The 12,268-nt window shown below is 46.3% G+C and overlaps 1 protein-coding gene across 2 annotated transcripts in view; it reads left to right on the plus strand.

The window, feature by feature from the left end:
* rnf13 (ring finger protein 13) overlaps positions 1-12,268 on the plus strand; it is a 31,992-nt gene that overhangs the window by 5,566 nt on the left and 14,158 nt on the right. For both annotated transcript variants that reach the window (XM_083671791.1, XM_083671792.1), the window contains exon 4: positions 5,852-5,977. In XM_083671791.1, the coding sequence (XP_083527917.1) occupies positions 5,852-5,977 (126 nt within the window). The remainder of the gene's footprint in view (positions 1-5,851; positions 5,978-12,268) is intronic.

The following is a 12,268-nucleotide window of genomic DNA, read 5'->3' on the forward strand; positions in this document are numbered from 1 at the left end:
GAACCTCCATAGAGCAACACTTAACAGTGCTTCTTCCAGTTTGGAAACCACCCTCAAAACAAGTGGAATCGTCCTAAAATAACATTCACCTTGTTCCTATCAGTTTGGAAACACCCGAAAGTGACATTGTCAGCGTTGTCAATAGCAGCTAGGGGCTATCCAAGATTGTTAGCATCAGCACCCAGTTTTACTTCAGCGAAACCTCAGTTTGTAAGTGTTAGAGCGTGAGAGATGGAAGCTGTATGGGATACACATCTCAATACTCTTGAATAGTCTACTTTCCTTGTCTCCTTTCATTTACTACAACTTACTTCTTTCTAAGACTATGAGTACGCAGCCCCCAGTGTGGCATTACAGCTTGCTGATGACTCCCTGACCCCCAGTGGTCACCACCTGCTGATGTCACAAAGTGTTTCCAACAGGTGTGTCTATGTGTCTGTCTTTCTGTCTGTGTGTGTGGTGGGCTAGGGGGTTAGGCAGCTCACTGGTGAGTTAAGCCTCACATCAGAGTTCTGGCAAAGAGCAGGGGTCACGTCTGTCACTGTATGCAGCCTGCCAGGCTTACGTAAGGTGCCTGGTTATGAAAGCTGAGCAATATGGCTTACTTTCTCTCTCTGTCTGTCTGATCTTGCTCTCTCTCTTGCTTTCTCTGTCGCCATCTCTCATTCACTTGCCTGATTCCATTTTCCTCCCTCACTCCCTCTGTCTCTGTTTCCTTCTCTCTCGTTTCCACCTCTCTCTCCCTCCTCTCCCAACTCTCCTATTTTTCTCTCTCCTCTCCCCCTGCCTCATTACCTTTATTTTCCTCCTCCCTCTTCCCCCTTCTATTTCCCTCTCTCTCCACTGCCAACCAAGCCCAACCACTTCACCCACCCATTTGAACTCCCTGCCAGTGTCTTGTCAGGATGCTGTGTGACATTTGAGGAAAGCGCCCGGGCCGGCCTAGTCCCTGGAGCTAGGCTTTGATCTGTGTCAGTACATCTCGTTCCATAATGTTGTGCAAACAACATGGCCTCTACATTTTGGAAAGGGAGTTGTTTGACTTGAGTGGCGGTTATGGTTGTAGATGTGGTTGTAGTGTGTCAGTGTTTGGACCATGGCCTGTCGCTGTTGTGTTAACAGACTGGTGGTGAGTGACCGTTTAGGGTTGACTGTGTTTCTATGACCATCCAGGCCCCCTGCTCCCCCTGCCAGCTGAGAGAGCTTATCTGGGTGGCAGCACTGACCCAGAGCTCCAGGCTGCATTTCAATCCAAAAAACGTCCCCCCTTCCCTTCTCTAATCCCTGTTTACTCCCCTCTGCAGACCTGAGGTGACTTGGGTAGATGTAAGCAGTGGATGCAAAGAGACTATGAAAGAAAGAAATACCAGAATTTAGCAGCACCTCATTTCTACCATATTGATTTCAGCTATTCATTCCTATCAGATCTATGATGGGGAGTAAAAAAGGGCAGGCTGGAGTGGAGACCTGATGTTATGATGTGCAGCTGCTTACTAGCCTTCCGGATTCTGTTTCTGATAGGCCAACAAATCTTCTACGTCCACCGTGAATCTCTTATGGGAGCTAGCTAGGGAGTGCCTCCAATCTCCTTGGCCCTGAATGGTGCTGTGTATAACTGATCGAGGATCTGAGAGTGAGGCTAGAGCAGAGCACCGCTGGAAATATTAATGTCTTTTATTGGGTTCCAAGCACTGTGTGCCAGCCAAAGCAGTTTTACCATACACACTCATTCTCACTGCATTTAGGGTGAAGTTCACTAAATGACTGTGCACCACATGTGAGAACTCAACCGAGAGAGGCTCAAGAAATTGTGGTTCCTTAAATGTTCAGGAAACGGAGAGGTTCATGTGATTTCCCTTATGCTGTACTCTCACTCTCACTTCTTCTTTAAATCTAGACTTTCCTCAATTGACACAAGAGAGAAAGAAAGAAAGTTCATGCCACAGGACCAGTTAAGAAAACATCTGAGAACAGACTTGAATATGGCCCTGTTTAAAAGCTTTTAAATGCATCCTTCCCTCCCTTGAAGTAATCACTGATCTGATTTAACTAGATTGGTGAAAGCTAGGCCAATGTCATGTATCCCCTCCTTTCTTCTATCCAGACCTGGGTCAAATACGAAATATTTGAGGTGTGCTTGACTTGGCTTAGGGTTTTCACTTCACCAGGCAAACTATGCAAAATCAAGCGCAGCTCAAAATCTGACCCAGGATAGTTTGATCAGTGGTTATGGAAGGGACCGGGGAGGAACAATAGATTTTTTTTTTTATTATTATTCAAAAAGGCTGCAAGTTTATTGAGGTCAATATGCAAATAGATTCCTAGAATGTCTTCATAGAGTTGTGTTTGCTCAGAACAGTGCCTTTCTTTTAGCAGGGACAGGAAGTATCATGTAATTTCCTGTCACATGCCAGTCGCGGGATAGAGGAGGGAGAGGCCTGGGAAGCTGGAGTCAGGCAGCTGGAATCTGCCTGTGGCTTTGGCAGTGGCATTGGCTGTGTCTTTTTCGCACAAAATGTTGAGTCGTGGGTAAGGTCCAACTGAGAGCTAGTACTGACTGATCTGATTGACAGACTAGCTGTGTGTACCCTAAGCGGCAGTTGTCTCCAGCAGCTGACTGAACTGCACACTCACACATGCAGACATACAATACATGCATGCACACACACGTGACATCACAGCCTTTTACAAATAGAAGTCAGACACTCATGCAATACTATCACAAGATAATGGGGAGTTAAGGGATAATTTTCACAAGGTCTTTGAGGAAATAATGGCATGTCATGGATGCAGTAATGGTCCTTGTAAAATATATAGTAATAATTTCTCTCTCTGCTATTCTGAAAATCATCATTGTGATTGTACTAATCGTCAATACGCAGGAAGTTTGTTTTTAGCTTGATACTGGTCCCATACTGGTATGTAGACAAAATGTACAGTGTATGATATGATATAATGTAGTATCATAAATCCTTAGTCAGCAGTTCAACATTTGAGCCAGTGTAACATTAGCTGCTTTTGGTCTCAGGGTATTTCCATCTCTTTCTCAGATAAGCCTGAATGTTCTTTCAGGGCTGCAAAGGAAATGTTTTTGTAGCCTACTTAGACTGAATCCCAGTCAGATTCTGGCCCAAAGCCTGACTTTCATTTCTGCACGGCCCACTAACCGCTATCTATGCCACTGTGTTACAGCCCAGGCAGTGGCACTCCACGAAAATACCACTTTATAGTCCTGTTTTTACTGTGTCCACATGATTCTTTTTTTATATTTGTGTCGTTCAACTCTCCACTTTATTGCTTTTATGGCCATCGGCCGTCTGTTTAGCTCGACTAGTTTAGTTTCGATTCTGTGAATCTACCTTCCTCTTCAATTTTGTGTCTTTATAAGATATGAGATGGGATTATTTTTGGCCCAGCCATTTTCAATGGGAATTTAAGCAGTTTAGAAGCTCCACGTGTGCGTATATGAAACTTAATCCAATCAGATTTTGGAATCATTGGATTTAATCTCTTTAAAAAAACAAAAACAAGCTGGAGGCGAGTGAATAATTCCTGTTTTCTATAGTTTACCGGGGCAAATTAAGACATAAACAGACTATACACCTTATTTACATTCCCCCCCACACACACACACACACACGAGAGAATGGAAAATCAAGCAAGCAACCCCATTCAACATGAAGAAGCAAGCAACCCCGTTCAACTGGGTTAGTTACCCAGTCATGCTGTGTTCAATGGAAACTCACCTATGTGTCAGTATGCAAAACTGTTTACAAGCGATTGTGTCACCAGATAAGATTGTGTCACTGGTTCCCCTCAGAAATATGATGAGTGAGTGGATTATTCACTTTTGCTCCAGATCGACCATGACACAAACTATTTGTTTTAGAAAATAATGAGAAGGGGAAATTTATAGGTTTTTGTCAGCACTGGCCAGTGCATTTGTGGTTAGGTAAATCAATGATTTCTTTGTGGCTGCATTCCTCGCCAACAGGGGGAGCTATTGTCTCTTCTTTTGAGGTGGGCGGAATGTGAGGCAGTGGCACAGTGACGTCATAGACTAGCAGGCTCTTGTAAAAGGTATCTGAGGAGATTCCACATGTTTTCAGTTTTAAACAGGGTCCCGTAAAGACCTTGTACCAGCTTCCTCCCACAGGTCAAGTGCCAGCAATGAACTCTCATCCCTCAGCATAGAATCAGAACAATGGGACAACAGAACCCTGCCCACACACATTCTTCAGTTCAGTTTTCATCTTATAAAAAATATGGTATGATCTATGTTTCATAGATGTATGTTCATGCTATGTGTTACCAAATTGTGAATTTACTATTTGGTTGAGATATGATGATAAGGAGAGAATTACCTCAGTGTGGCAGCTTGCAAGAGGTGCTTCTTTACCAGCTGCCTGACTCTCTCTCTCACACACACACACACACACACACACACACACACACACACACACTGAGAGTCCCTCCTCAGAGAGACAGCCGCCAGACTCAGCAGTATGTGTGTGTGTGTGTGTGTGCGCGCGTGCTCGTTGCTCGTGCGCATGTGTGTGTCTGACTCCACAAAAGCGCTGACAATCCGAGTAGGGTAGGCTGGATTTTTTAAAGCGCTATGCACAGGCAGAGCTCCTGAGAAGCGAGCTACAGAGCTATGAACTCATCACCCTCTCTCTCACAGCTGACTGTAGCTGCAGACTCACGGTCCCCCTGAATTCCACAGCAATTTACACCTCCCGTCTACCACCCCCTGACTACCATCTGCATTCACACCTGATAGGGATGTGAGAAAGTTATACTGGCTTTGGTGTGGCAAGAAGTGGTTATAGCTCGATATATATTGTCTATGTATAGCTTTTTCAAACAGCTCTGTTATCACATACATTTAATGGTGTGAGCATCTTAGTGGGTCAATCACCCTAAACAGGGACTCCAGGTCAGAGATGAGGGCCTTAAGGGATGTGTGTGTGTGTGTGTGTGTGGGGGGGGGGGGGCTTACATCAGTAAGCCTTGTTGTGATTCATTTGACAGTATATCTAATTTTCATGTGGCCTGTGGGTGATTGGCCGACAGAGGACCACTGCTGCAAGACCTGCTTGGTTTCATTAACACAGTGCTTCTCTGTGTGGATCCCTCTTTGCTGCTCCCACTAGAGCATTGGTGAGATGTCCTCCATGTTTGCACCAAATGTTACCTGAATTTAACCGTCTAACTAGACTTTTGGTGACAATATAGCCACTCATCTCAAATAGTTAGCCAAACCCTGATGGCTTTTGTTCTCATTTGGCCAATTCTACCCTGCTAGCAATTCTATCTCCCCCCCCCCCCCCCCCTCTCTCTCTCTCTCGCTCTCTCGCTCTGGATGGCTGCCGCTCAGACTGGGTGTTGCTCTTTCATCTATGGCTTCAAACACCCTTTCCTGAATCCACAAAGTTATGGAAGTGTAGAGAATTTTGAATTTTTGCAGGCAGGCTGTGAGAAAATAATTTCTGCACCTCAATCTCACATCATTTCCCATTGTTCTCTGTGGCAGCGGAGATGTTTCTCCCCCAGTGGGAGATCATTTATTCATCACTTTTTAATTTATATTTTTATGCGTGTTTGACATTTGGGGCAACAGAAGAATTCCTGCCAAGTTTTGATCTCTTGTTTATTTGGGTTTGTTTCATCTTTGGATTTTACTGGTCTATTTCTATGTTGACACACTTATTATTACTTGTATATGTTATTTTATATTATTATAATTTCATCCCTAAATCTGTTTTATTTTCCTCTAGATTAGTTTCTCACCACACTTGTGGTTTCACTGGATCACAAAACTGACGCTACTGTGATGTCACATCCACAGGGCTTCCTGATTGGTGCCCGGCCCGAGAATGCGTGCGAGCCCATCGACCCGCCCCCTCTGCGGGACAACCTCACCGGCGCCTTTATCGTGCTCATCAAGCGCTTCGACTGCAACTTCGATGTCAAGGTAAGATACCGTTTACAACCAAGTTGCCTCTAAGCACTGATCTAAAGTCAGTCTCCTCTTGTACCTTCTGACTACAGTTAGGAATGGGACAGAGAACGATGATCCTAGATCTGCACTTAAGGGCCACAATCACCTCTAGCCCTTCCCCAGATTTAGTACAGTACACAGGAAGTGGCTGTTGCCCAGTCAGGGTTTCCTGTGCTGGCAGTCAACCCCATCCCTCCCTCCCTCCCTCCCTCCCTCCCTCCCTCCCTCCCTCCCTCCCTCGCCCCGCTCTTCCCCTCCTTCTCTCCTTCATCTGCTGACGTTGTGGTTGATGAACTGGTGCTCTCCGGCACTATCAGCCCTCTGACGGCATGCAAAGCTGTAAACCAAAAGAATCGTCATCACAACGTGGTGTGGAAAATGTCCTCACAACAGAATTCTGATGCAACTAAAGAGAAGAGGTAGAACTCTTTTTTTCCCTATACGGATAGAGCAAGTAGGATTATTTGTTAATACGGACCCACAACCACTATGTGTTCAAATCCATATAGTGAGATATTAGTTTTCATACTCAAAGTCCACCAACAAAGGAGTTGTTTAATGTTGTACATTGCTGCACTCCAAGGTGTGTGTGTGTGTGTGTGGGGGGGGGGGGGGGGGGGGGGGCACGGCACGTCACGTCTGACAGGTTTGTTCTGAGAAGTGTTTTCCTAATAAGTCCCAGGAGCTGTGGAAAGCACACTTGATCTGTACCATTACTCAACCTCGAGGTGAAGCCGTGTGCAACAAAGAGGAGATGAAGGAGGGGGAAGGAAGAGGTATGGGGTGAGAGGGAGAAGGAAGAGGAGCGAAGGAGTTGAATGAATGTAGTGAGTGCAATACATAGATAGGTAGGGAGAAAGAGAGGGAGAGAGACACAGAGATTGATCTGAATCTGATTGAAATACATGCAATCATACTGGAGCTTCACACTGATCTCTCAGATGATACCACATCTGATACCTGACTCTGATACCACATCTGAGAGATCAGTGTGAAGCTACAGTGTTGTTGTATGCATTCAATCATATCAGACACACACACACACACACACACACACACGCACACACACACGCAGGCAAAGCACACCAAAGTCGTAGAGCTCATGTTCCTTACAATGGAAGAGAGAGGAAAGATGAAGAAAAGTAAAAGAAAGGTCACACAAATAAAGGAGAGCAAGAGCAGACAACAAGAGGGCAGACAGAATGATAGAGAAAGACTGTAAGGAGAGAGTGTGGACAGAAAGAAGGGAGACCAAATGAAAGAGAGAGAGAGTGAAGGAGAGTAGCTAGCAGACTTGCTGTAGCATGTGGGGCTCTCTCCCTGGTCAGTCCATACCTTATAAGGCCTTTCTGCATCACACACACACATACACACACTGAAGAGGTGTTCCCGAGGCAGGAGTGAAACCGGATGCCCCGTCTCTCCCCCTACAGATCGCAGTGTGTCAGCCAGAGACAGACACGCTAGTCACAGATCTAAGATCAGCTTTTCCTATCCAATTCCTTACCTTAGTCACTCTAGACCAACCTCATGTCAGCAAGTACCATAGACACACAGACCCAGGGACAGCCAAAACTACTCTCAATCTGACCCTGGGGCAGTTCATACCACTCTCACCCTGATCCCAGAACAGCTATACAAAGGTATAGTAGCAGTCTCATAGAACCAGCTGTAGACTGCAACCCAGACCTAGGATTAGCTCTTAGAGATGATAATGTCACACTAGAAGTAGCACAGAACCACCTAACCTGATTCAGGATCAGCCAGCCAGATGTTAATTTCTGCCCTACAGTACATGCCACAGTCTTACGTAACAGCTTGGGCGGGACCAGCATGTGCAACAGATTGTATTCAGGACAACAGGGCAGGGATATACTGTATGGGGACGGTTCTTGAAACCGGACTTTGAGTTTGAAGTGGTGTGTGTGTGTGTGTGTGTGTGTGTGTGTGTGTGTGTGTGTGTGTGTGTGTGTGTTAGATTGTGTGTGTACGGTGGGGGGGGGGGGGGGGCTTCATCTGTGTTTATGATTGATCACATATAAATTTCCTCAATGAGTGAGATGATGGGATGGCAGGGGGGGGTGTATTAATCCTAATACTCACACGCACATGCACACACAGAACCACAGACTTTTACTGTACAGAAGCTTGAGTGTAGAAGAGAAAACAGAAACAAAGGAGGAAAAGGAATCCATTTTGTCTGGTATCCCCAGACATAATAGCAGATATAACATCCATCACTTAAACCCTTGTTGACTTTAGTGGCTGTGTGAGTGTGAGTGCTAAGTAGGAGTGTGTGTGGTGTGATATGCTTGCCTGGGTAGATAGATGCCACTCTCTAGGAGTGTGGTGGAGTGGGATGGGGAGCAGAGATCAAGTGAGGGCTTCGGGCATTAATGGGTGGACTTAGTGTGTGCGGGTGCGCGTGCGTGCGTGCGTGCGTGCATGCGTGCGTGCGTGCGTGCAAGCGTTTTGTGTGCGCGCGCGTTTTGTGTGTTTGAGGGGAAGGGGATTCCAGCACTGCTGCTCCTTTTAGAACAGCCATCTCCCAAGGGAGAGGGGTTCCAGAGAAAGGGGAAAGAGGGAGTGTGAGAGGGAGAAAGGGGGGATGAAGAGGGGGATAAGGTTAGCACTTCCTGCATGCTGGGCCTCTGAAATGGGGTGGGGGGGGGGGGTGGGGGGGGGGTAGAGGGGGGCTCCTTAGTGACCCATCTGACCCCAGCTGTGGGGGAAGGAGATGGAGCAGGAAACCTGACACGGCCCCCTCCTCCTCTGCCCACCCCCGCCCCTGTCTGCCTGTGTCAAAAGGGGCCCCCCTCCTCACCCTACCCCTCTCTTCACTCGAGATATTAGAGAAGGGAAAAGCCTGCGAATCCACCTTTTTCCTGCTCCCTTCCCTTCTCTCACCACACACACACACACTCTCTCAATATACAGTCACACAGTCATACAATGGCTGCGTTATATAACGCACGTGCTCAGGCATACAGTGAAACTCCCTCTCCTCTGGTTCCAGAGGCACACAAGGCGTGTTTGCCTTAGCCACAATGGCAGGGTAGCCTCGTTGTCTCTTTGTCCTCCTTCCTCCTCTCTTTCTTTTTCTCTCTCTCTCTCTCTCTCCATCCATCCATCCACACTGTTGTTGTTCCAAGAGAGTGGATGTTAAACCTGGACAGAAGAACCAGGGGTTTCCCCTCTAGCCTACTCGACTAACCTTCTTTCGGTTTTGTCTAATCAAACCTTGGTGACAGTTAGCCATAAATGTACAGTACGCAACTTTTGTAAGGCTGGTGACGTGTTCACTTCATAGTTCCCCCAACTTTACAGGAAAGTTTTTCTAATTTTTTTGCTTCTTGTTTTTTGTTTTTTAAGCTTACAACACCTGTTATTCTCCCAAGTGGTCTCCCATCCAAGCACTAACCAACCCCGACCCTGCTTAGCTTCCGTTCTCTGCCATCCTGCCTCATGACAGAGTCTGACTGTTGCGTATGACTTGTCCTGAATCAGGCGATTGGAGTGCAAGCCAGGAAGTGGCTTATCTCCTGTTGTTGTGTGGCTGTTGTTATGTCTCTGTGCTGTTCAAACAGCCCTCTCTCTCTCTCTCTCATAGTTGCTCCTCTGACCTTAATGACATGTTGGCCTTGTGATCTCATCTCCAGGGAGTGGCGGACACACACACACACACACACACACCACACACACACACACACACACACACACACACACACACACACACACACACACACACACACACACACACACACACACTCTCTGTCTCTCTGTCTCTGTCTCTCTCTCTCTCTCTCTCTCTCTCTCTCTCTCTAACACACATTGGTTGGCCTGATCACTAACAGTGATAAGAGCCCTGCCACTGGAGGGGAGGGAGGCACATCAAGGGAGCTGAGTTGGAGAGGGTCAGCAGCTTCAAGTTGCTTGGCGTACACATTACTGACAAACTGAGATGGTCCCTACAAATGGACTCAGTAATCAAGAAGGCACGTCAGCACGTCTCTTCTTCCTCAGAAAGCTGAGGAAATTTGGCATGGCTTCTGTAGGACACCACTGAGAGCATCCTGCCTGGCTGCATCACCGCCTGGTATGGCAATTGCACCATTCAGGACCGTAAGGCTCTATACAGGGTGGTGTAGACTGCCCAATCCATCACTGTAGTCGCACTCCCTGCCCTTAAAAACATCTACACCAACGGGTGTCTGAGGAAGGACTCCAGTCACCCCAGACACAGACTGTTTACCCTGCTCCCATCTGGTAGATGAGCGACCAGCTTGGGACCAAAAGGTTCTGTGACAGCTTCCCTCCCTCGGACATAAGACTGATGAACAATCAAATACCCCGATGACCACGGACTCCCTAACACACACTCACCAACGTGCTGCTTGACTTTAAATTGACTTTATACTGCTACTGTCTATCAGATCATTTTGCACTATGGATAGAGATATTTATATACTATTGTACATACTGTATTCTCCACTGCCTACTACCACCTATCTTTATATTGTAATGTTAATATTGTAAATCTTTTGTTAATAACCAGTATTTGTATTTATATTGTGCATTTTTTTTCTAGCATTTATTACATATGTTGTGTATAACACTGGTGAGGCCCTGTGCGAACCAAGCATCTCACTGCTCTGCCTGCAGAGTATGTGACAACAAAGAAGTTTGACTTTGATAGCCTACACCCATACAACAAACATAACGTAAAAGCACACACAAGCAGTGCAGTGCAGCTGTGCTGTATTATCAGTTGCAGGCCCCTCCCTACAGTTTCAATTGCTCTTATCTAATCGGGAGTCTGAACCTTGAAACCAAGCCCCACTCTGCACCAAATTCCTCTGAAAAGCTAATGAGTGACAGAGGTAGAGAGAGAGGGAGAGGGAGGGATGTAGAGAAGTCTAGAGGAATTGGCAGGGAGGGCAAGAGGGTGCTGCAGGGAAAGAGAGAAAGTTCTGGAGGGAAAGAGAAAGGAATTGGCATGGATGGCAAGATGATGATGATGAGAGATCAAGTGTGAATCCAGCCTTGAGAGGAGGGGAGGAGAACTGATTTGGAGCTGCTGTGTAAACAACAGTGGAGGGGAAGTGAAGATGAGGGTCTGCTCTGGCCAGGAGAGGCTTACAACTCCAGCCCTGAAGATATTGGCTGCAGTTATGTCTGCAGAACTGGCGCACACACGCTTGCTGCAGTAATTACTGATGCCATCAGCTGTGTCTATCATCAGCACCTAGGCTATGGATCCCACTGTTGTTGGGGACCAAGCTCACATCCTAGTGTGTGAAGTTGACCATTTTAAAGTTGACTTCATATCCTTTATGTAACTTCAGAAGCGTTGTTGGGTCTACTGTATCCACTGCCCTTACACTCTCTGGCATTCAAATGGTTAACAAGAGTATATGGATCTCCAGGTGGCAGTTTAAACAGTCATCCATGACCAATGGGAGAGAAGTCTGATAAGCCTCCTCCAGCTCCCCTCCAGTGCCTCCCTCGTTGCCTCTGTTCCCTGTACTAGAAAACTACAACATGCCATGTCATTACTACTTATAATACTCCTCATATGCTTCGGGTACCTTCTGCCGATCAGTTCTTCCTCCCCTAGTTCTTACCTTTAACATTTCAGTGACACTTTCTATCAACAGTGGCTTATGACTAATGATGAGACAAGCAGGTAAATACATAGGACCCAATTTTGTACTTAGTAAATGTTAACTAAGTCATGACTGGTACCTGACAAGTGCTGACATTGACTTGTCTGCATTTTCAAATGAGGGAGGGCGATGAGGGAGGGCCATGAGGGAGGGCCATGAGGGAGGGCCATGAGGGAGGGCCATGAGGGAGGGCTAATGAGGGAGGGCCATGAGGGAGGGCCATGAGGGAGGGCCATGAGGGAGGGTAGTGAAACTATTGTATACACACTCATATTCCTGTGAGTGACACAAACAGGTAGTGAAATTGGTGCTAATTCCAGTAACAAGTTGTTGTTAATTAGGCTATTTAGTAAGTTCCACATGTTCTAATTTACATGGAGTTTAAAAACCCAATGACTTTCTATTTTGTCATTTATTATCAATAATCCCCATGTTATTCATAGTTTGCAAATGGTTGATAATTTATCCTTGATATTTTTTGCTTGGTGACCAGCAATACAAATTCTTCCAGCATCCCTTCATTGACCCTCCTGGTTGCTCTTCGTCATGTACATCCCCATTGACATACTGTACACACATGCTCATACTTAGCTGTAGG

Source organism: Argentina silus (genome assembly GCF_951799395.1).
Source record: "Argentina silus genome assembly, chromosome: 6".
In the NCBI taxonomy this organism is placed as follows: domain Eukaryota; kingdom Metazoa; phylum Chordata; class Actinopteri; order Argentiniformes; family Argentinidae; genus Argentina; species Argentina silus.